Source organism: Oryzias melastigma, linkage group LG8 (genome assembly GCF_002922805.2).
Source record: "Oryzias melastigma strain HK-1 linkage group LG8, ASM292280v2, whole genome shotgun sequence".
NCBI classification, from domain to species: Eukaryota; Metazoa; Chordata; class Actinopteri; order Beloniformes; family Adrianichthyidae; genus Oryzias; species Oryzias melastigma.
Genome location: NC_050519.1, coordinates 22685977 through 22709807, shown reverse-complemented (window position 1 = coordinate 22709807; position 23831 = coordinate 22685977). Strand labels below are relative to the sequence as shown.

General features: G+C 48.2%; 3 protein-coding genes across 3 annotated transcripts; all 3 read right to left on the bottom strand.

Annotated features, from left to right (window-relative positions):
- Positions 1-168: 168 nt before the first annotated feature.
- Positions 169-4405, bottom strand: hoxb4a (homeobox B4a). Its single transcript, XM_024271666.2, has 2 exons — positions 3433-4405; positions 169-2317 (listed from the first exon to the last, which is right to left on the bottom strand). The coding sequence occupies exons 1-2, from the start codon at positions 3887-3889 to the stop codon at positions 2016-2018; spliced, it is 759 nt and encodes a 252-aa protein (XP_024127434.1). The 5' UTR covers positions 3890-4405; the 3' UTR covers positions 169-2015.
- Positions 4406-15174: 10769 nt separating this feature from the next.
- On the bottom strand, positions 15175-19018 carry hoxb5a (homeobox B5a). The gene is made up of 2 exons (XM_024271664.2): positions 16850-19018; positions 15175-15882 (listed from the first exon to the last, which is right to left on the bottom strand). Exons 1-2 carry the CDS (start codon positions 17517-17519, stop codon positions 15632-15634), a joined length of 921 nt encoding a protein of 306 aa, XP_024127432.1. The 5' UTR covers positions 17520-19018; the 3' UTR covers positions 15175-15631.
- Positions 19019-19888: 870 nt separating this feature from the next.
- On the bottom strand, positions 19889-23041 carry hoxb6a (homeobox B6a). The gene is made up of 2 exons (XM_024271665.2): positions 22337-23041; positions 19889-21360 (listed from the first exon to the last, which is right to left on the bottom strand). The coding sequence occupies exons 1-2, from the start codon at positions 22869-22871 to the stop codon at positions 21083-21085; spliced, it is 813 nt and encodes a 270-aa protein (XP_024127433.1). The 5' UTR covers positions 22872-23041; the 3' UTR covers positions 19889-21082.
- Between the last annotated feature and the right edge of the window lie 790 nt (positions 23042-23831).

Sequence of the window (23831 nt, the reverse complement as noted above, 5' to 3'; positions counted from 1 at the left end):
TGTGTGTGTGTGATTTTTTCTCTTCTTAAATGGATAGAAACAGATAAATGTGCAGAGGGAGTTTTAGCGGCAAGCAGCCAGAGAAGAAATCACCCAACAAGTTAGGGTGGGGTTTGGGGGGCTCTTCTTAGGGCTAACGCATACGAGCAGGCCAATTTACAGGGCACCTTTTTTCTGTTTATTTATTTTTTTGTTTAAAGTTCAACCAGAGGAATAGCACTCTCTCCCCCTCCGCTGCTCCATATTTCTCGATGCCTGCTCTCAGAAAAGAAAATGAGAATTAATACGGGAGCCGCGCCGCACAAAAGAAGCCATTCGTCTTGTTGATTATCTATTTGGTTGTCAACGTTTGAGCTATTGCGCTGGCCCGCTCCCTTTATACCATAAATAAAAAATAAATACAACACACATGGGCGCGCCAGAGCAGCCCACGGAACACCGGAAAGGGAGGGAGAGCGTTGCGCAGGAGTTACACTAATTTAAGCATAAAAAATAATCATGAACCATTGATGTTTTCGCCTTTGAAAACCAAAGAGGACTGTGACGCATGTGCGCCCGAGCTGCCGTTAAATTAACGGGAGAACGGGAGTGAAACGGGGGGACGGCTGGTGATTTAAAACAAGATTACTGCGCGTAATGTACCGCGATCACTCATGGCCGTGACGGACGCATCATCGCGCCCTCCTGTCTGTGCGTAAAAGCTCTCCGTGCGCAAAAACGGGGAAACCACAAAAAATGAAACTATTTGTGGGCCGCGTCCACTCCCGCAGAGCCAAATCACGCAATACACCCAGAAAAATAAATCACAGGTTGGAGTGAAAATGCGCACACTCGCCATATCACCATTTCTAAAAAGAAAAAAGAAAAAGAAAGGATATCAGACACGTTTTTAATTTCTATTTACTATTTACAACAGCACATAATGAGGCACAAGCAGAAAAAGGAGCAACTTCATATTTGGGGGGCCAACCCACGTTGAAGAACAGCATTATCCCGGACACTGGTCCTCGCACTGACATTTGGAATGTAAATAAAACATGATCAGTTACAAACAGTCGCAGGCAGATCACATGTGAGCAGAGGCACCGAGGTAAACACAGGAAACACGAGCGCCGTGGAAGTGCACAGAAACCCGGAGAAAGTCTTCAGAACACGAGAGCGCGGCTCCGCTCTGCGTGCGTAAAAGTCTCTGCAGAATGATCAATTCCAGCAAAAGCGCCTTTAATTTGTTATCTTTCCTCACATCATTTCAAAAATATTAAAGCTCATAAAATTAGCATTTAATGAAACAAACAAGAGGAGAAAAAGGATGACAAAATACATACAATATATATTTATACGTACAATTTTTATTTTTACGTACAACTGAGGTAACTGACTATTATTAGTGCTGCGCTTTTGTAATATTTGGTGTGGTTATTAGTGTTAGGCAGCCTAGATGAACAGTTCGGTGGAGGGAGAAATAAACTCCCATGAAGTGTATTTTCATTTCATCAGCGTGACAGACCGCTTCCTTCCCTGCAGCATCACGACGAGCGCAGGACACTCCCGCGCACAGCCGTGGAAACCTCGATTACATGTCTGTAAAGCTTTTATTCATTCCTCAAAGACATTAGAGATTGCAGGAGCAGGACAGGCGCGCGTGTGGCGCTCGTGCTGTCAAACTGCACCACGCAGTGAGGCAGCTGTCCCTGTCTTCATTCCTTCTCGTGTTTTACTGGCAGTAGGGGTGTGTGTGCGCGCAGGCGCGTGTCTGAGAGTGCATGTGATTCAAAGATGGAGTCTTCCGAAGTGAGGGATGCAGAAAGGCCATCAGAGAACGGAACCAGAGGAGGCCGAGGAGCCTGACTCCTGCTGACTTCATGTCAGATTATACCGACCCCCCTCCCCCCTGTCCTGCTCCGTGAGGAATCGCTTCGATCCAAAGTGCATTGTCGGCGGTTGCTGCGTTTACTCTTCAGTGTTCAGTTTTGGGGGTCAAACAGAAAACGGGGCTCAGGCCGGGACGGGGGGCGCTATAGGTGTCCGGAGGGCCGGTTCTGAGAGCCAGCCACAGTCTGCGGGAGAGCCGCTCCGTTTGTCCCCGAGCGGACTTTGGTGTTGGGCAGCTTGTGGTCCTTCTTCCACTTCATCCGCCGGTTCTGAAACCAGATCTTGATCTGGCGCTCTGACAAGCACAGAGTATGCGCGATCTCCACCCTGCGCCTGCGCGTCAGGTATCTGTTGTAGTGAAACTCCTTCTCCAGTTCCAGGACTTGCTGGCGCGTGTAAGCCGTCCGCGAGCGCTTCGGTTCTCCCCCCGAGTAGCTGGAGTTGACTGGGAGGGGGGGTGTACAGAAAAACAGCGTGTCACCAACAGATAAACACATGTTTGCTTCACATTAAAATAGCAATTCACTCCCTAAAAAACACGCGATTTGTTGTTGAAAATGGAACAAAAACGGCGGTAAATCCGGTTTTTTTAAACGCAGACTCCGCAAGTAGAAAAATCGCGTCGTGCTGCGGGTATCGGCGTGCGTGCTGCAGGAGCTGCGACCCTCTCGTCTGTTTAGTCTGTTTCAGAGCCATCTTTGGCTCCGCGTGCAGGTGACATCCTGCGCCCCGCGGCTGCTGACGGAGCGCAAACCAAGCGCAGCTCAGTTTTGGGGCTTGGAGAAAGCTCGGTGTTCGGACACGTTTGTACCCGCGCGATCCGGGGGTGGGGGTGGGGGGCTCAAAGAACATTCTTAGGTTCGAGATCAGCGACAGGCCCGGCGCTTTGGAGCTCTGACAGTTTTCTTTCAGTGTTCTGGACGGCAGCTTTGTTTGCCTTTACAATGAAGGTGGCGTTGTTGGAGGTGGTGGGGGTGGGGGGTAGCAGCACACGACCACACTGAATACCCGGCCTGGTAACGATTTAGCAAATCTGGTGAAAAACTACAGGCAGACAGCACGCGGGGGTCGGTCCGTCGCCGCCCCTCCGGTCCACTCCACTCCACGCGCGGCGGCTCTGTTAGGAGATGACAGAAAAGCCCGGGCAGAGCGGGGCTGCCCGCTTTTACAGCAGTATTTTACGAGCGGCTCCATAAACATGAATATTTCATCTGCCATAAAACTTTCCGTCCTCTGGAACGAGTGGGGCTGGAGGAGGAAAGTCCGCCGTTTATACAAGCACTTAAAATCAAATTACCGAAGCATAAAAGCGAACTTATGGGCTCACTCCAACATGTCATAAGACGAAGAATTAGAGCGGAGCAGCCTGAGATCAGCCTTCAAAGGACAGCGCGAGGAGAGGTGCAATAAAAATTTATGGAGGGTGTAATTATATTGACCCTGCAAACAGACCGACGTAAATCTTTACGCACAGACTACTCCTCTTCCTCACTTCACCGAGAGGAAGCCGCGGCACAGACAACGGCGACGGAGGCAGAAAAGTTCACATGCAGCTCTCACCGATGTTTACGTGCACCTTCTTCATCCACGGGTACACCACCGGGTCCTTCCGCGTGCTGGCGGGAGAGGAGGACGCGCTCTGACCGCGAGCCGTCTGCCCGCAGGAAGGAGGCGGAGGGGGGCTCGGCGTGACCGAGTCGCAGCGGTGGCTCTGCTCCGAGAATGTGGTCGCCTGCTGCCCGGCGGACAGCGCGACGTGACCCCGGGGGGGCATGAGCACCGAGGCGGGCTGCGCCGCGCGCTGGCACGGCGTGTAGGGCGGCTCGGCTCGCGGCCGGTGGTGCTGCGGGGGGTGGTGGTAGAGAGAGTCCGGCTGGAAGGCTGCGGGCTCCTGCCTCTGGGAGCTGTAGTAGTCCGGAGAGTGACTGGGCAGATAGTCGCTCTGTGAGTACTCCTCGCACGGGGGGAACTTGGGGTCCACATAGTTGGAGTTGATCAAATAGGAACTCATGGCCATCAATTTCAGCCTTTTTGTGGAATTGCACCTACTCGAAAATATATAGCTAAAATTTATATCCCATCCCTTTACTCTTCGGTTATTCCTGTTCCTTTGAACCCTCCTACTTTTCTGTCAAGTGAACAAAGTTAGGCTCGCACGTGACGGCGCTCGGCCAATAGCACGCCTCCTGGAGGAGCCCCGGATAAGGAAATGGGATTAAGCATACAGACTGCGCCCGCACGCGCATGATCGTATGGCCTCGGTTTTTGATTACGCACGCTCCTCCGGTACTTGACCCTGTCTTTGCCGGCTTTTTGCGCGCTTTTCTCCGCTGGAAGGAGGCAGTCACAACAAAAGCGGAGCGGCTCTGACACGCTTCACATAAGTACGAGCACGGAGGCAAAATATACCACCCCCAGGCCCCTCACTGCCAAATAAAAAAAGTTATAATTGGCTGTAAACAGAAATGACGTCATGTCTTTGTGCTCTCTTTCTGCTTGCACTTGGAATTCGCCGGTACCGGGGGCGGGGGTGCGTCCTGCATGGCCAAACAGCAGTAAACACCGTGTCAGAGATGAATCTGGCTTGTTTAGGATCGATAGAAAATTCATCAAGTGATTCAGGGAGCACGGCCTCCTAAATCACCAACTTTGCATGAAAAAAGGGATTCAGCACCATTTTCTGGTTTCTAAGATGCACGTTAGCACCCCCTCCTCCTCCTCCTCCCGTCTCGTCTGGCATTTAAAACAGCTTGCCCCCCCTCTAGCATGAACTTGTCTTGAACATGGCTGTTCCTGCAGTGTTTAGTCATTCCGCGATGTTTCACCATAAATTGCTGCTAAACATTCAGACAAAATAAAAACAACTGAACGTGATCCAGATCTGATTATATTCAGACTCCAAAAACTTTTTCTCCCTTGTTTTTACCTAAGACGGACGGAAATAAAATCGATAAATCTCCAATTTTTTGTCACTTTAAAGGGAAAACACTCGCGAGCACGCGCCAGCAGTGACTTTCGAGAACAAAAATCGATGCTCTCAGCCCTTCACCTTCATTTGAAGAGGGACCCGCCAGCATTTATCTCCACAGCCACACGTTTCTCTCCAAACTCCTCCCTGCGCTCGTGCGCCGCCGCCGCCGCCGACGTGTTTAAGTCCACTATATACTCCCCTAGAAGCGAATTTGTGATTGTTTCATCAACCGTCACACAAATCCGGATCTACAGGGTAGATATAGAAGACATGGGCTCTCTGCAGGGCAGCTGCGCGTCCGCTGGCTTTTATTGCTCTCATAACTTCCAATATTCTCACCCACTGACCTCTGACCTTCAAGGCTGTGGGGAAATCAGAATAATGTAGGAGCACTGACACTGTGCCGATCAAAGATTACGCACAAACAGATTTATATTTCTCCGACTGTAAAATTGCAAATAAAGTTTCAATGTAAGCAATAAAACCTCCTAAATCTGTAGGTAAACCAACGATTTGCGCTCCTGACGTCACAGGTGCACGCGACTCTGATGTCCACTTAGGAGCATAAGCAAAAGATTCCTATTTTTTTTCGTTCTTACAGAAATATTTTTTTAAATTTCTAATACTACTATTAAACCAAAAGTTCCCCTTAAAAAAAGCAAACTTCACAATTGGATTAGATCTCGAGATATAATTAATTCAAAAAGGGAGTAAATTAAAAAAGAAATCTTGGCAGCTGGAACCGTGGAAGATCCAAAAGAATGAACAGAATTTAATGAAGGAAAAGACAAATCACTTGGCGCAGCCAAACGCGGGCCAAGCAGAGGAAAGTGATTGAAGAATGGATGGAGCGGTGAATGGATGGAGCGATCCTCCGCTCTCTGTGGTAAATGACTCGCAATCTGTCCGGCAAACTCTCATTTAACTGAATTAAAAAAGTCATCCGACCTGCGCACACACGGGCCCACACGCACGAAGCGACGCTCTCATCCTTTCTGCCTTTTTTTCTTCAATCGTTTCGTGTTTGTATTTGTCCTTCTGGATTATTTAAAGTCGTTCTGTGGTGCACGGAACCAGCCCTCAGATTTTAAGATAATTTTAATGAATTTTATGACATCAACAAGGCAAAACAGAGAATAAAACTAATAAACAAAACAGATATTGATTAAAAAAAATATTATCCGGTCGGTTTGCAACATTTAGAGAATTACGGTTTAAAAAATACAGTTTAAAACAAGTAAAAAATGAAAGAAATTCAGCATCAAATGAAGCAGAAGTATTTTTATTTTTTGCTTCCACCTGTGTTCATATTTTCCTGCTGATTTTGTCATCGTCGTTTCCTCACATTAGCGTTAGTTCCAAACCTAAACACTCCGATTCAGTTCGGGTTTTCTATCACCTTGACCTGGCGCTCTGAGGAGGGTCAGCTCAGGTATCGATCAAGGTGTGTTCGGTCTGAGTGAAGCGTTTGTCAGCAGCAAACATTCCGGCTATTGTTCTGCTCCAGGCAGAGCTCACTGTGCAGCAGGGATGCGCGCGAAAATAACGGAGGATTAACATACTTTCAAATACATTTATGTACATTTTAAAGATTTTTTTATACTGAAATTAGCACTAATATGTGAAATAAACAGATAAATAAACATTCCTAATAACTGAAATTCACAACTAAAACCAGAAACAATAATATTGAAAGGGATTGAGCAGACATATCTATTGGAAAATATTCTATGCTTTTTTTGAAAAAAAGTTTTTAATGCTGGAGTAAATAACAAAACGAAAATAAAAATTCTGAATTGAATTGAAACTCAGAGCAGAATTGAAGCAGATTCTGTCACTTTTGATAGACGAATCTCTGCGCCGGATTAAGAAAAAATAAAAGATAGAATTAGGATGCACGAAATAACTTTTTGTATTCTCGATAAAAAGCTAAGAAACTACCAAAAGACAAATAGGTAAAGGCCTTTTGGTGAAGAAGACATATACGGAAGACAGAAACCCGGAAGTGTGGATCAGCCTTTTTGTTTTATTTAGAATTGCGTCGAAGAGCAGCTTTGGTTTAAAGCGCGCGTTCTCCCCTCAGCAGCAGCAGCAGCGGGATGAGGCGGCGTGGATGGAAACGAACATATTGAAGGGTTAAACGGCCTCGTTATCTGCAGCCACCGGACATGTCAGTGCCATGAAATATTACAGCCGAGAAGAAGGGAAACGCGCTCCGGCTCCTTTGTGCGCGTTGAAAAATGATTTCAAGTCCGTTTTCCTGGTTATTGTCATGCAAATCACACCATAAAATGCAGGATTAAAAATGAAACTCGGCCTGAACTCCCACGAGTTTGGATTGTTTTGAAGAAGGGAGGGATGCAGGAGAAATGCTCTAAAACTATTTGATTCTGATGTAAAAATCAACAGATAAAACGGCGCGAGCAGGATCAAATCTGAATCACGGAGGCGCAGCAGGCCGCTTCAGTTTCTGACAGCAGCGAATCAAATTGTCTCATTTCAGGCCTGTGAGACCTGAACCTTCCTGTCACCACGTTCTGATGAGGAAACGTTATGAAAACGCAACAGATTCGGGTCAGGTTTGCCCTGAACTCAGCAGGCGCAGAAAGTTGACCAGCATGACCTTTAACCCCCTCCGACCAGGATGTGGCCTTCACCATCCCGTGTCTGTCTAGAAATCCACGCAAGCAAAGTTCAAATCAGCCTGAATATGAATCGATAGAGGAACTCTGAGAGGAAGAGGAGGGAGATGAGGAAGGGGTGGGGGTTACGGAGCAGCTCCTGCACGTGGTTTTCCCCTTCCTCTCAGCACGAGCGAAGCACCTGCCGAGCACAGAGCGGCCAGCGCGCGCGCGCACGCATGTAAACGTGCTGATGGAGGTTACTCACTCTGCTGCAGCTCGTGGGGCTCCGCGCGCGCGCCTCCATCCCCGGTGTTTCCTGTCGTCGTCTCAGTTCCGTGATTCCCTCCGTCGGTTTTCACACCTCTGCGCGCATCCTCTCCGTGCCCCGCAGCCTCTCGTCACGGGAGGGGGATTATTGGAGTCGTACCAGGAAAAAGAGATGTCATTTCCGCCGCTGAGATCGCGACCACGCTGCTATTCGTCCACCGAAATCTGCCGGTGCTCTTCCAGCGGGAATCCGGAAACGGAGCTCCGCGCGGCTCCTGAGCGGATCCGAGCTGGGGGCACACGGAGCGGGGCGGCTCTGCTGGAGACTGTGGGCTCTTTAAGGCGCTAAGTGTGTGCAGGGACTCAAGTTTTCAAATTAATCTGCGACTTTGGCACACTCTTTGTTTAACAGGCGAGGCGTGTCACCCCGCGTTCCCCGGTGCACATTTTAATGTCGGTGAGACGCGCTGACCTCCCGTTCACCCGCACCAATCCCACCTCCCCCTTTCTTTCTCTCTCTCTCGCACTCCCACCCCCTCCGCCTCCCGCAGCCTTTCTTTGGGACCTTTCCACCCTCCACACTCCCTTCTGTTCGCTCGGTCTCCTCTCTCCCTCCCTCTGGAAATCGACTTGGAGTCATTACTTGAAGACAAATGGTCAGTGGAGGTGGAGGGGGCTCTTCTTTTCCCTCTCCGTTGCGCACATTTTTCTTTTTCTTCATGGATCATGCCTCCTTTTCCTTTTGTTGTAAATACCCCCGCCATAGTGTTGAGTGCACCCCCCCCCCTCCTCTTTCCTTTCCTTCAGTCACATGCTGCTGCGTCTCAGAGCTCTATTCCAAAACATGGAAGCAGAAAAACAGAAGCCTGTTGATGGCTGTCCTCCACACCTTCGATGTGTTCCCGTTAAGAAGATGAAGTCCCCGCTGAGCTCCTTTTAAGTCCGAGTGTCCTCGAGATTTCCTCTAAAGCAGGGTGTCGAACTCAGTCACACCCAAAATCCAAAACACACCGTATAGGTCGCGGGCCGAACAACATTTATTGAAGACTCCAAATTACAATTTTTAAAACTTTAAAACTCTAACTTTTTAAACATGAACTAGATATATAGCATCACCTGCAATAACGCTAGAATGCTGTAAGCTGAATGTGGCCTCTGAAGATACTGAAATTGATAGCTAAAAACACTGAAGCTAAATAGCTAAAATTATAGCTAAATGCCAAATTAGCCAAAACAAAAAACTTAGGTTAGCCAAAACAGCTAGCATGTGGCTTAAAAAAAGCTCAACTTTAAAATAACCTAAAAAACTGAACAAAGCCCAAATTAGCCCAAACAGCATGTAGCTGAAATATTAGCTACTCCAAAATAGACCAGAAAGTTAACAGAATGCAATTTTTTCACTATTTCTTTTTTAAACCGTAACTTTTAAACATAAATATGAATAAAAACAGGCAGGAATATTATTCCAGAATAAATCAACTTAAACCTTAAATAACTTTCAATGTTTCACTCCAAATAAAAATATATTTTGTCAAATTATACAAGCAGCTATAAAATAAAACGATCTGGAGGCGCGCATAGAATTACCAGGAGGGTCGGATCCGGCCCCCGGGCCTCGACTTTGATACATTTGCTCTAAAACGACCGAAAGAACCACACGAGCGCGAAGACACAAGAGCTGCTCATTTGTCCACCAAATTGAAAAACAGAAACATTCAAAAAGTGAAAATTTTCGGGATCTGGAAGAAAAAAATAGGAAAATAAATCAGGAATAATTAGAATTTTTTTCTGAAGGTCCAAACTATACAAATAAAAGCGTAAATAATGGATATTTAAAACATGCTCTCGTCGTTTAGAGCTGAAACAATGATCATGAAGCTCTAACGGTCTCCAAGTCCGATTAAAGTGTCAGAAACCTAACAGTGAAAGAGTTGCTCGTAGAAACAGTTGGGATAATTCTTCAACCAAATTCTTTGATTTTTTCCCAATTATTGGGTATTTTTTTGGAACATGAATGATTTGCAGTGGTTTAATTTTAATTTGTGAATTTTTTTCGTGAAGCTTCTCTTTTCTTTCTCTGAGTTAAGATAAAAAAGTTGGTCCTCTGAATTTGGTTAAAATGTTTTATTGTGTAGTTATTGTGTCTAAGGATAGAGATAGGAAATATTTACTAAATTAATATGATAATAAAAGACATTTTGGGAAGTTCGTTCATAACTTTTATTGATCCCACAACAGAGGAACGTACTAATTAAACGATTAAATCATTCAAATTAATTATGTAATTGACTCCATTATTATTATTATTATTATTATTATTATTATTATTATTATTATTATTATTATTATTGAGGAAGTTGCATTTTAAATAAACACTTGTTGATTTAATTGGTTGATTTTTAAAATTCTATTAAATTGTAATTTTTGTATTGAGTTTATGTGTTCTTTATCAAGTCGAAGTAGAAGGTAAAGCGCGCGGAAGGGGGGGGGGGGGTCACACCTGCAGCCCCGCGGACACATCCGTCACCCCCCCCCATGTCACTGAACACCTTGCAGCCCCCAGTAGCGCTCCGCAAACTTCCTTGCTCGCCCCATCAGCCCCCCGCCCGCGCGCAGGACAGGTTTGCTCTGCCGCTGAGTGAAGGGGAGGAAGAGGAGGTCAGGCCTTCACCTCCGCTCTACCTCCCGCTATCGCGCTCTGATCTGCGCCCGCGAACGCGCCGCTTTGCCTTTGACAGTGGAGTGACTAAGGAGGAGAGGAGAAGGCGGAACTCACGCACGGCCGCGAACTTTTGACCTTTCAACTTGCTGAACCTTCTGTCCAGTGGTGGAGTTCTCCTGACATTAACACCCCCCCCCCCCGTCTGTAAGACAGGAAGGCGCGGGGGCGGGAGTGCTGGGTCTAAGGAAAGAAACTCGGGGAATGCCGGACTTGTGCTCTGACGGTTGAACATTGCGGTTTGTGTTTGCGGAGTCTGCACGCGAAGGACGAAAATGGCGCAGACTTTGGCTACTTCTGCTTTGGCTTATGCGTCTGTGCTGAACACTGGGGTTGATCGTGTTTGTTGGGACACTGAGGACAGAGGTCAACAGAACAGATTAGCAGGTTGGGAGAGGGGGGCTGCAGCAGACACAGGCTGCACGCGCCGCTTCCTGATCTTCCTGGTCTGAAGCGGGCTCTGCTGGCGGTGCGAGGGAGCTGCAACCTCCAACAAATGTCCTCTGACCGAGAACACAGTTCATCAAGTAAACCAATAATAAATAAATGCAGCAACTAATTTTGGGCAGAAATTCACCTCAAACAAACCACTGAAACGTGACGCATTTGGTCACACCAAACACATCTTATTTATTCGAGTTTGAGCTTTCCTGTCGTGCAGTTATCAGAAACGGGAGCTGATTCTGAAGCCACGTGATCTCTGCGGTCCGGAAAAGTTCTGCCGAACCTTCTGAGAGTTCAACTTTTCAGTCCCGTTCAAGTTTGACCTGAGAGGAGTTCTCATCTTTAAAAAAACATGAAAAAATAACAGTCGATCAAGCAGCAAATACATACATTTTAGGAAGAATATTGAAAACTGTAATTTTGCGTCGTTGGATTTTAATGATTTATGCATTTATGTTAGTCGATCTCCCATTAATATGACATTTTGTTAACCGTTAAGGTCTAAAAATACAAACTAATTACATTTTGTATCACATTTGTGGTTTTACTCCAAACATAACATACTTGAGACGCTGCAGAATCACAAGAGTTTGACAGTCAGCTCCTGTCTCCGCTCTGACTCACCCGGAAGTGAAGGACACTTGTCCTTCCTTCTCCCCACCCTCCACCCCCGGATGTTGATGAAGTAAACAGTCAAGCGCGCAGATTGCCGCCCTCCCTACACTGTGCGCCTGCGCAGAGCGTTTAGTGGCTCGAGACTGTCTGCTGAACTCTTGGTGACTTCTCCCCGTTCATTATTCATGAGGCTCATCCTGAGCCTGTCAGGCCCCAAAGGCCATTATGTCTGAGGCATCGGCCTACACGAGCGCGTCACAGGCGCGCCAGAGCCTGGCAGAGCCCTTGTGGGTGCTGGTTTGACGCCCGTCCAGAAGGCTGTGGCTGCGCGAGGCGCAGAGAGACGACAGCCACCTCCACAGATCAGCAGGCTGGAACTGAGCCGCGCTGCTGCACGTGAGTGGACTGACCACAAACACACGCACCTCCATGTTAGGGTCAGCACCGGCCTCTTAAAGTCCCGCCAAACACCCGAGCACAACGTTGCACGTGCCCACCTAAAAACAGACACACTTTTAGAAACACAAGAGGCACTCTACTCATATGCGCAACTCTCAGAGCGGGAAGAACTGCGGCCTTGTGCACGTGCACTGAAATAAAGACACATTGTTAAGACAACCAATTATAACATCGGTAATATTATAATCCAATTTTTCTAAATCACATTTGTACAAAGAAAAACCACCGGAACAACACACCCGTGCTCCAAAGAGACAACAAAAGAGAGACAAAAAGTTTTGAATTAAATAAAACAAGATTAATGTCTACTGACTCTCACAGCTTTAACTCCAAATGTAGACGTTTCCCTAAAAATAGGAATACAATAAAACCAAAACAGAATTCCTGTTCAAGAATAGGCCGCGGGGTCTAAGCAGACCGTCCAGTCACTTTGAGTTCAAAGAAGAAATTCTAAAATCCTTTCCTCGTCAAAAACTCAGATTTTGGGGCCTCGAGCATTAAGTTTGCAGACAGTTTTTCATTTATTTACTAGAATATCATCGAAACGTAGAAAAACTATTTGAGAAAAAAACCCAGAAGACAGTCGTACACTGTGTGCGTAAAACTGTTCCGAATGAAATAAGGAAGCAGAAAAGAGCGGGCCTCTGTGGAGAACTCAACAAATGAAACAAAATTGGTTGTCAAATAAAATTCAGATTTATTAGATGTGATTATTTTTCAAATGTATATTTAGCCAAAACGTTTCCTTGTAAGGATATGTATAAAATGAGCAAAATACAGTCAAAACGTAAAACTTTACGTAAAGCTTAAAATGTAGGTAAAGCTTTACGTTTATTTCTTCCTGACCGTATTAATCCTTGCGTGGATTTCAAAAGTGCAGGATGTTTCCCAAAGTTTTGTTTTGTGTTTCAGGTTTAATTTGATTCGCAGACGTTAAAAATCTCGAACTAAAGCTCCCCGTAAAACCGTTCACACTCTTCCTGTCTGGAAACACATGCGCGTCATCGCGCAGACATGTTGTACCCGAGGTCCCAGATCACCAAACAATGCATATGCGCGCTCGCGTGTCTTTTATCAGTTCGGTGGTTAATGTCAAGCCACAGGGGCTGAAGTTTACAACTTTTAATCCAAGCGGAATCGTTTTACGCGCTTGATGAGTGTGCGTAATAACCGTGTTTGATCCCATCCTTCCAGAAGCAGAGCCGGGTCGGTTTATCCCAACAGGATTCACACAGCAGCAAACACCAACATCTGCTAGTCTGCGCCGTTTCATCAGTCTTTCAACGTGCGCGTTACGCAACCATTCCAAATAAATCCGCTGCTAAATGCAACAAGATAACACAAAATAAAGGGGGAAAGCCAGAAGCCAGGCTTCAGCTGGCCTGGCGTCCTTCCTACATTTGTTCCTGTGTTCCTCTGTGCATCAGGCACACACGCACACGCGCACACACACAGAAATGAAGCAAATGTAAGGCAAAAGTGCAACCAGGCCGGTTCGCACAGACAGTAACAAACTGCCCGTTTCCTGCATCCATGTGCGCCATCATTACGCACAGCCTCAGTGATGGAACTGCAAGTCATTCTAAGTGTGCGTGCGCATCTAAAGGCGCACGGCCATCATCTGACTGTGATGCCGTGACCAAGGCCAGACCGTAGCTCATCAGAAACACACCGGGGCGCGGCGGCCCTCCGCTCAAAACGGGAGCGGGCGCGCGGCGACTGAGTGACACGGTAATTGCCCGGGCTCTCCACTCTCTCTCTCACTCAAACAACCCCACCCCTCTGTCCACTTAGCTTTGCACTTACACGCATCTCCTGCGCTGTCCCTGTGCGTCCTGGCTCTTCCTCTCAGCTGAGTTTCCCAGCGTTCCAAGCGCAACCGAGCAGATAACGCCGGGCTCCAACTGTGAACCGGAGCAGGAAAAACGTTCCATAGTAGTGGCCTAGTCTCCCTTCCTCTCTCTCTTTTGCTCTCGTCGTCCTCTCTCTCCCTCTCTCACACGCACGCACGCACGCAGCAGCAGCAGCTCTGTCTGCTGACCCCTCCAGGATCCTCGTGAAGCCGTTAAACCGTCACTTGCTTTCTAGAATGTGAAATATATAGTACAATGTCAACTCCCCAAAACCATAAAACTAACTTTATGGACCACACGTGACCAGAGGAGAGCCAGTGAGATGTGTCAGTCTGAGGCTCGGCCTGGTCTTTACGATCCAACGCGGAGATAAAACCTCTCATCTGTTTGACATGTAAATGTCAAAGCTGCCTCCTTTTTTATAGTTTGTCCCAAAGCAGAGCAGGGTTAGTTCAAAAAATGTCTCATACAGCACACATACACACACAGAGGAGGCACGGAGGAGCGGGTCCAGAGGAGCGGGAGCTCTGCGCCCCGAACGCGTCTGGGAGCGGAGACGCTGCGGCGCAGCAGCCGCCGGTGAGTCCCAAAGTTCATTCAGCTGTTTACAGGCAGGGACGAGGTAACTGGATTAGGTGGTGGATGGCTTCTGTCCGAGCGGAACGAGGAAGAAATGCCCGCAATTTGTTGTCATGACATTGTTTAATGACTCTGTCCTCGCGCGTGCACCCGCTGGGTTTACATCTAAAATGTTGTCCAAAAGTTTGTCAACTTTGTGGCCTTCAGGTATCAGAAACAAAAAAAGGGTCGTGAACGGGAGGCCTGTGACTGTCCAGGCTTTTGGGGGGGGATTTTTGGGGCACATCCGTGCGCGTGATAGAGGTAAAATGAGCTAAGTTTCAGCAAAAATTCCAGAGAAGTTTCCCCAAAAAATCCAGAGTGTTGTAAATTTGTGAACAAATTTCAGTTTGATTTCAGCTTGTAACCAACTGTAGAGTTTATGCTTTTTATTCAAATATACAAATACACTGACAGAAGCTCACAGGCGCACGCGCTCACGGATCACACACACACTTCAACTGCACATGGTCACGTAAATACAGGTAAATACATTTGAATGTTCTCGCCAAAACAACAACAAAACATTTACTCTTAAATTGGAGGTCAAACGCAGACGCACGCGCGCACACACACACACCCACAAACAAACTTTTACTGGATATAAAGACTCACTAACTTGTCTAAAAGCATCGGGACAAAAACACACATCAAAGCACGAAACCGGATTGTAAATTGACGTTTAAAGCAGCGGTTTAGGTAGTTTCTCCACATCAGGTTGTAGTTTTTTTCTTTTTTTTTTTTTTTGGTTGTGTGAATGCTGATGTGTTTTCTATAAACTCTTTTTTATTTTAAAGAGCTAGTACCACACATACATATAACTTACAAGTTGCCCCGAAAGACCAAAAAGAAAAAACAACTAAAAACAAAACAATGAACAAATACAAAGTGCCGCTGCTGTACAGTACATTACAGCTGGAAATACGATGACAAAAAGAGTTTTTACATCTGGATTTGGAACCCGTTGAGGACACACTTCATCACCGTCGTTTTCTTCTCCATTTTCTGCATTTGTCTTCAAGTTTTCTTCATTTTTTTCCCGCTCGCCTCGTTTTCTCCTTTGGAGCCTCAACGAGGCGAGACGCTGGACGCAAAGAGGGCTGGAGGATGAGTGAGTGGATGGATAGAAGGATGGATGGGTGAGTGGGTGGATGGATGAGTGGATGGATGCTGTCTTTCAGAGTATATTCTACGGTTGGAAGTGGCTGCCCCCCGGTGCGGCGAGGCTCATGCTTTTCACCTTGTTGTCCTTTTTCCACTTCATCCTCCGGTTCTGGAACCAGATTTTGATCTGGCGCTCCGTGAGGCAGAGCGCGTGCGCGATCTCGATGCGCCTCCGCCGCGTCAGGTAGCGGTTGAAGTGGAACTCCTTCTCCAGCTCCAGAGTCTGGTAGCGCGTGTACGCTGTCCGCGCCCGTTTCCCGTCGGGGCCCGTCATATCTGGGGGTTTGAGCGGACAACATTAAACGTACAAACGCGGGAAGTGGAGCGAGTCCGTGAACGCACCAGCGCTTTCACGCACTCATTTGGACTTTTTGAGTATTTTCTCAGATGTTTGCATCACTGCACGCAGCCCCCCCCCTCCCCCCACCACCACTCACACACACTTCAAACACACAACAACAGACAAAAACACAATTTCATGTTCGGAATAAACGCCGCTGGAGTCGCAGTGCGCACGCGGGTTCCTCTCACTCTGCGCTGTAACATTTGCACTTTTCCGCACATCGCTGTCGTGCTTTTTTAACCTTTAGCAGCAGCTCCCACACCCCCGCTTTCACCCCCCTCCCTGCCTCTTTGGAGTTTTATTGCCTCGTCCTCAGCCTCACCTCTATAATAAAGTTCCCACACGTAATAAAGCTTCACATTCAAAAGAGCAGCAGAGCCTCCGAGGCCTGCCGGCTCCCTCTAGTTTTTTTTTTTTTAGCCCACTTCTTTTCTCCTTTTCCCCAGATCAGCCCTGTCTGCTCTCCCCGGTCTAGGGGGTTAGCTGCTGGGTCTGTCTTTCCCCTGACAGATTTACGACACTTTTGCGGGACTCAGTGAAATAAAAAAAAGAAAGAAAAGAGATGGAGAGAGGTCGTCTATGCCTCTGCGGCTAAAGCGACTAGGGGAAAACGTTCTAGAGCTGAACTTCTTCAGTGAGTTCAGACGTCAAAGATCTAGAAAAAAACAATGATTCAATAAATCGCTCTACATACGCGCGCGCTGCCATGCAAACATTCAGGGTTTCAAGTTATTTGCTCGCGGACTTCTTTTAGGTCCTAAAAAATGAAAACCAGGCGCAGAAATGTTTCCTGGTGTCCAGAAGGAGAATCGGCGCAGCGTTTACGCGCAGCTGTCACGAGTTCAGTGACCAGAGCGGTGCTGACCTCGATGATACAGAAAGGAGTGAAAGCGGAGGTACCATGGCTAATGTGCAGCTTCCTCATCCAGGGGAAGATCTGAGGTGTGTGGGGGTCGCTGTCCGTGCCGCCGCCAGCTGTTCCCGCCGGCTCGCCCTCCTGCTTCTGCACCGGCTGCGAGTGGCCGCTCGTGGGCGGCGGGTTGTTCCCGCGCGCGGCGTCTGTGTGCTGCAGCTCCTCTGTCTCGGTCAGTGCGTCGTCGAGCTCGGCGAAGCGCTGCGCCGCGGCCCCCCCGGAGGAACCGGAGGAGGAGGACAGGTTCGGAGAGCACAGGCTGCCGCTTCCTGCCTGCTCCGCGTGCGGGGACGACCTCTGAGCGGCCAGTTTGCTCTTCTCGATGCCGGGTGACAGGAGGGAGTCCGCCGCGGAGGCCAGGGAGCAGCTGGACGGCTGTCTGAAGCCCCTCTCCGCGGAGCCGAAGCCTCTGGAGTCCGCGAAGTGTCCTCCGGTGTCCGCGGCGCTGCCGGTGCCGGTGCCTCCTCCCCGGCTGGTGACGGTCAGATCCATGCCATTGTAGGTGTAGCCGTAGGAGCCCGGCGCGTGGTGCATGCTGGCAGAGTCCCTGAACGTCCCGCTGTTCATTGCGCCGCCGCCGCCTCCATAATTCAGCAGCTGATAGTCGGAGCCGCTCGGGTAGCGCCCCGACAGCGAGTTCACAAAGTAAGAGCTCATTTAGTTGTTTGGGAGAGTTGCAGGCGAACAGCTGAGTTGTGAGGGGCGCTTGATTTGTGAGTTTTCTCTTGGTCGTTACAACGCGGGCACTTTCAACGATTTATGACGTATTAGTGAATTATGGCGTTGCACTGTACTTGCTTTTTAAGCTCCGTATGAGCCGTCCAAACATGGGGGTGGGGGTGGCGAATGTGTGTTGGATCTAGATGTGTGTGTACGTGTGTAATGGGGGAGGTGAGGGGTGAGGTGAGGGAGGAGAGAGCGAGAGAGAGAGAAAGCGGGGAGGAGGGGTGTGGTCACGTGATTTTGTTGACCAGTTGTAAATTCTCCTCGATGACTTTAGAAAGGTAATTCAGGCGCAGAGGATTGTGATGATGAAGGGCTGGGCGGGGAAAAGAAACCCCCCTCCCTCCGCCGTCCTCTCAGAAGTGTCGGGGGTGGGTTCAGAGCGCCACCTACCGCTCGTATTATTTATTGCACCTTCGAGGCCCAGTCTGAGAAAGTGGGCACTTGAAAAAATAAAAATAAAATCTAAAGGGGGCCTCAGCCCACCCCCACCCCACTCCCAACGCTCCGTGCGTGCGTGTGCGTGTGTTTGTCATCACTCAGGCCTGTTAATTGACCTTTGCTGAGGCTGGAAATTAGAAGCCCGAGACCAGAAGCCATAAAGTAACCCGTTAATAATGAACACTGCAGACAAACCAATAACAGCGCGCTGCTTAACAGCTTCAGCCGAGGGTTCACGGAGGGTTTAAAGCCCCACCGCGCACGCGCACACACGAGGGAAGGCAGTCTGGAACAGGAACAGAAAGATGAGATAAGAAAAAATAATACAATCATTCCATTGGAAGCAACAAAGAACAACATGCTGGTTACTTGAAGCAAAAGAAAAGCAGAAGCGATCCGTCTTGTTTAGAATATGAGTTTTATCAACAGAACCTCCGCATCATCTTTGGAAAACAAATCATTCTTGTCTCCTCTCCTGCAGCTGCAGAGGAGGAATGCTGAAGCTGATCTCTGACATCCACGCTGCGCACAAATCGGCTGATTTATGATTTGTTGATTTCCCGGCTCGGGATGCATTTCAGCCGCGGTGCGCGTGAGTGTGCGCGTTCTGGTGTAACCCTGACACACTGACTGAACGGATGAGGAATTCCAGATTTTTTTGTGTGTGTGAAGTGACACAAATGAGTGCTCTCTATGGGAGGGCGGTCAGTTGTGGGCCACATTTCACACACGGCACGGCCTTACGCTCACACCCAGGGTCAGCAGGGTGGGGGTGTGGGGGGTAGTGCTGGATAATCAGACAGCTTTTAAAAAATCATCTGCTCTTCAGCAAGTACAAATGCAGAAGATGAGGCGGACATTTATCCATATTTTTTGCTTGGAAATTAACAGAAACTCAGCTGCTGTTTTACCAAAAAACCCTAAAAACACAAAATATAAATGTGCACGAGCTAAATATGGGAATAAACATAAATAATACACTATAAATATTATTCGTTTTTATCAGAAACCAACAGGAAAGTGTTTTTTAAATTGTGCTTTGTGTGTCTATTCACAAATCTTTCATGTATTCTGCTGCTGAATTGATTCATAGATTTTTATTATTTTATTTTTCATTTTCTTTCTGTTTCGAGGTTTTTAAGAATCAAAGGAATCTCTTTTTGTGCGCATCAAATGTGTCTCAGATTAAGTTACAATTTACCTTCCGGATTCTAAGGAGGTGTTTACGCAGCAGACAAATCATTAGCAAAAGCCCTGGAGCAACATTCAGGTGCGCGCGCTCCTCATCACACCCATACACGTAACCACACCTGACAGATTTTTATAAAAGCAATATATATATAAATTCAGAATTTAAAAACAATCCTCCCACTCTGGAAGCTTTTGGATAAACTCCTGTTGTGACCCCCTCTTACTGCCGAGTCTCTTCTGCGCATTTTCACTGATTTCTTTCACATCCAACAATGACGACAAAATTTGGTTAAATCTGTGCGCGCACGCGCCGTACTGCACAGATATCTGCATGTTTACGCGCTTTGGCCTCGTGAATCCCAGAATCCAAAAGTGAGGGCCGCGCGCCGGTCACTCCGAGGACACGCAGAGTTCAAAGGGTCATCTGGACGTTGTCCACTTTGTCTGACTGGAGTGTGAGTGCGCGTGAAAGTGTGACGTGTCTGGCTGTCCGGCTCGAGGAAGGGTCAACTTTCTCTACCTCCATTTGCTCATCAATTAGATCGACCCGCCATTAACCGTAGCGCGCGCTGCGTTCCCCCCGGGCTGCTGCGTGCGCAAAAACGCACGTGGGCGCGTAAATTGCGAAGCGAATCCCAAACCCTTTTGACTGAGAGTCCACAGAGAAGCTGCACTTTCCAAACACTTTATTGGACATTCTCATAGGTAGTATACGTGACAAAAACACTAACATTAGACTGAGAAACGGGTCGGATGCACACGCTCCTGAACGTTTGTAGGTAGTTTGGAGAATATCATCAGTAGGTTGACACCCCGTCCCCTCTGCAGCCTCCAAGAAAGTCCAGCTTTAAAAGACCCCCCCGAGTGACACTGTCCCTCCACAAAAGGTGACCCCCCCCCACCAAGTTTGTCTTTTTTTTCATTTCCATACAGTACGAACACCAGAAAACATTTGGAAATGTGGACTTCTGAGCGCGTGCAAGGTGCGATTGCACGAAAATAGAGCAAATAACAGCTGACATCGAGAAAAAAAATCCCCCTCCCGTTGACCTGCAGCTCAACAAGTGCATCACAGTTTGACAAAATGAATACAAAAATAAACTATATATGACTAGAATAAAAAGTTTGGTAGTTTTTTTTTTTCATCTTGGAATGCAGCGAAACGTTTCCGCGTTGAGGTCTTTCCTGCCCCACGAACACAAGAACCCCCTCCCATTACGCTTAGGTTAATAAATTGAAATTATTTCTCTTTGTGAAAATAAAAAGATGAAAACTGCCTGAAGACCCCCCTCAACTAAAATAAAATGATTTTGCTTTTCAAGAAACCAAAAATAAAGAGTGCGGATTAAAAAAAACTCTCAGGTGTGTGTCCAGGTATGATCTGTTAAACCTCAGATAACTTTTGTCTTTACTCTTATCTGATTTTGTTCAACAGGATTGTGTATATAGATCATGTATGCAAACTTAGTCCTGGAAGGATAAAACAAAAACACCTGATTTCCTTTTAGTCACATCGCGTGTCAGCTTTTTTACAGTTCCAATAATAATAATTACAAAATCATGTTTCATAATCTTTAACTAAACTGATGTGGATCATGCTGACTGTGTGGAACTCCTTTTTGGTTTCCAGAAAAGTCATGGAGATCTTGGAGATCGGGACACGCAGAGCTCGGATTGAGCTCGGCGTGTCATCCGCGTTCCGTTCCGGTCCGTTCTGCTCAGCGAACAGGCGGAGAAATGGACCTGCAAGCGCCACTTCCACAGGCTCCACAGACCTCTCCACGGCGGCAACGTTTTCCTCCATCCTCCTCTTCCTCTTTGTGGCCTAAATGTTTTTCGTTTGTTCTTTCCCCCCTCCTCCTCCACTACTCCGTCCGTTTGTCCTCTTCATCTGTACCGTTCACTGCAGAGGAAGAGGAGGTCGACGGGGATGTGCTCATCAGTTTGTTCTCCTTTTTCCACTTCATCCTCCGGTTTTGGAACCAGATCTTGATCTGGCGCTCCGTGAGGCAGAGCGCGTGCGCGATCTCGATGCGCCTCCGCCGCGTCAGGTAGCGGTTGAAGTGGAACTCCTTCTCCAGCTCCAGAGTCTGGTAGCGCGTGTACGTCTGCCGCCCGCGCCTGCCGGGGCTGCCGAAGGTGCCTGCGCGCGCGAGGGGACACAGACACAGGAGGAAAGTTAACGTTTAACCAGCTTCAAGGCAAAAACGACACTAGCTTGAGACAGAAACAGTAAACTTTTAATTTTGTTGTATTTAAAAAAAAACTTGCTGGATTTAAAAAGATAAACATTTTAGCTAGAATTGTGTTTCCTTTTTACATTTTGTACATTACTTCCTAATTTTTCTAATAAAATAAAAATAATAACGTTTTAGGTTGTATTCTCTTTCATGGTCGTCACTTTTGCTCCCTGGGGGGCATTTCTGCTGTCAGCGCAGGAAAGCCGCGTCTGGATTTTTGGATCCTAATGGATCATTTCTATCATTCAGTTTGGTTTGTGATTTCTTGTTTTCGCTCTGAAACGCTGAGCGCCATCCTGGTCTTTACACAGAGGTGCCTCTGTACCACACTGTCACTCACCGAGCTGTCGGCGGGCCATGCTCTGACTGCACTGCCCCGCTTTCTGCAGATTTTTTGTATTTATTTTTTGTCTTCCTTAAAATTTCACCCTTTGAGCACAAATACGCGCAATAATCTGAGTTTGATCAAACTTTTGGTCTGAGGCATGTTAGCTTTTCTGGTTTGGAAATGTCTGCTGCTTAAAACCAACAATGGCTGCATGTAAAACAACAGAAAAAAATATTGGAGGAAAATATCTGATATCTTCCTTAAGGACAAACGCCGCTAAAATGGTTCTGGTTTGGATTTTTTATGAATATCAGATAGAAATGAGGAAAAAAATGCTAAAATACAGTAAATGATGGTGGGACAATTCTGTCACAGCAGCTTCAGCCTCTCAAATAAACCCGCTTTATTATACACAATAAAATAGCAGGACCATGAATGACTGACAAGCCAACAAACGGATAGAACAGCAGCTAAAGGCAGAGGAGGAGGGGGGGCTACAGCGGAAACTAAACGTCAGTCCCGACGGCTCTCCGGGGAGCTCATGCACTCACCGTTGCAGGCGTTCATCCTCTGCATCCACGGGTAGATGGGGGTCGACGCCGCCTTGTCGTCCATGGTGTCAGCAAACAGCCCCTTTCCCGCCAGCCCCGCGCACTCCGCCTTGCGCTGCATGCTGTCCTGGCTGAGCGCGAGCTGGTGCTCCTCCAGGGCGCACGGGTGCTCTTTGTCCCGGTAAAACGTCGCCGCGGCCGCCGCTGCCGCCGAGGCATAATCGCAGGCTCCGACTCCGGCGGCGCCCCCCACGCCGACTCCCGCCGCGCGGTGTCCGCCGTACGCTCCGTTTGCCGCTTGCTGGTAGTAGGCTGAGCCCGGGTATTTGTCCTGCACGGTGCCTCCGCCGGCGCTGTACGCCACGGCTGCGGCCGCGCTGACGGCTGCAGCCCCCGGGTAGTGTCTGAGCGGGTGGTCGGCGTATCCCGACGAATAGAGCGAGATCTGACCGAGGAACGGCTCCGCCGCCGCCTGCCCGCCCCCGCCCGTTCCCGGTATCACGGGGAAAGAGGGGTTCACAAAATAAGAACTCATTGGCAAATAGAGGAGAAGGAGGAGAAGAGAAGAGAAGAGGAGAGGAGAGGAGAGGAGAGGAGAGGAGAGGAGAGGGGAGGACAGGAGGGAGCGAAGCAAACACAATCACAAGGTTTAAGCGATGAAGGAGAAGGAGGAGTGAACGGAAACTAACGGCTCACGGTTCTTCCTCCCGTCCTCCTTCCTCTGCCTTCCCCTGCCCGCACTTTATGATTTGTTGTGCTTTATAGTCGACAGTCCGACTGCTGCTATCACTTAGTTTATCGCAGATTGGGAGGAGGGTGAAGATGGGGTGGTGGTGGGGGGTGGGGGTGTCGGTGTGGCTCAGTGCCAGCGTAGGACGGGGGCTCGGTAGCAGGAGAGACAGCGTCTCTGTCAGAGGGAGGACGGGATGGGGTGAGGAGACAGACCAGCTGACCGCGCGCGCTCCAATGGGAAGGCGCGCCGGACGGACGGAGCTGGCCTGCGTTTTCTTATTTTTGTGCAGAGAGGAAGAGGTGGAGGGGGTGCCGTGGACATTCCCCCAACTCACACGCGCGCGCGAATATTTCCCTTCTTCCATCTCCTTTCATAACTGATACCCCCCACCCCCACCCTCCCCTGAAGGTTGAATTGATTCTCTCCTTGTGTGTCCTCCTTCTACATGCACGCGCGCAGGTGCATTTTTTTTTCAGCGCGCGACGTTGGCTCGTGCGCGCTGGCAGGTCCTGCAGGGTCTCCCGCCCGGCCCCGCAGACCTCAGCAGTTCTGCGGTGAATCACGGTCCCGCTCCGCGCTGACACTGATGAGGCTAAATGGCAAAAGGAGATGAGGAGAAGAAACAGTTCAGGGGGTTCCCGACTTTTCTTTTTTTTCCTCCGGCTTCCCTGACACTGATTAGGCCTCCAGCCGCACGTCCGAGCGCGCGTGCGTGAACCCATATATCCGAGTGAATTATAGCTGCGCGTAAACTTACGCTCC

Bases quoted from the DNA above. Each gene is read 5' to 3' on its own strand.
- hoxb4a (XM_024271666.2), bottom strand. From the start codon at position 3,889: ATGGCCATGAGTTCCTATTTGATCAACTCCAACTATGTGGACCCCAAG. The intron at 2,318-3,432 runs GTGAGAGCTGCA...CCCCCCTCCCAG, and splicing joins GAAGGTGCACGTAAACATCG to TCAACTCCAGCTACTCGGGG.
- hoxb5a (XM_024271664.2), bottom strand. From the start codon at position 17,519: ATGAGCTCTTACTTTGTGAACTCGCTGTCGGGGCGCTACCCGAGCGGC. The intron at 15,883-16,849 runs GTACCTCCGCTT...TCAAACCCCCAG, and splicing joins GAAGCTGCACATTAGCCATG to ATATGACGGGCCCCGACGGG.
- hoxb6a (XM_024271665.2), bottom strand. From the start codon at position 22,871: ATGAGTTCTTATTTTGTGAACCCCTCTTTCCCCGTGATACCGGGAACG. The intron at 21,361-22,336 runs GTGAGTGCATGA...TCGCGCGCGCAG, and splicing joins GAGGATGAACGCCTGCAACG to GCACCTTCGGCAGCCCCGGC.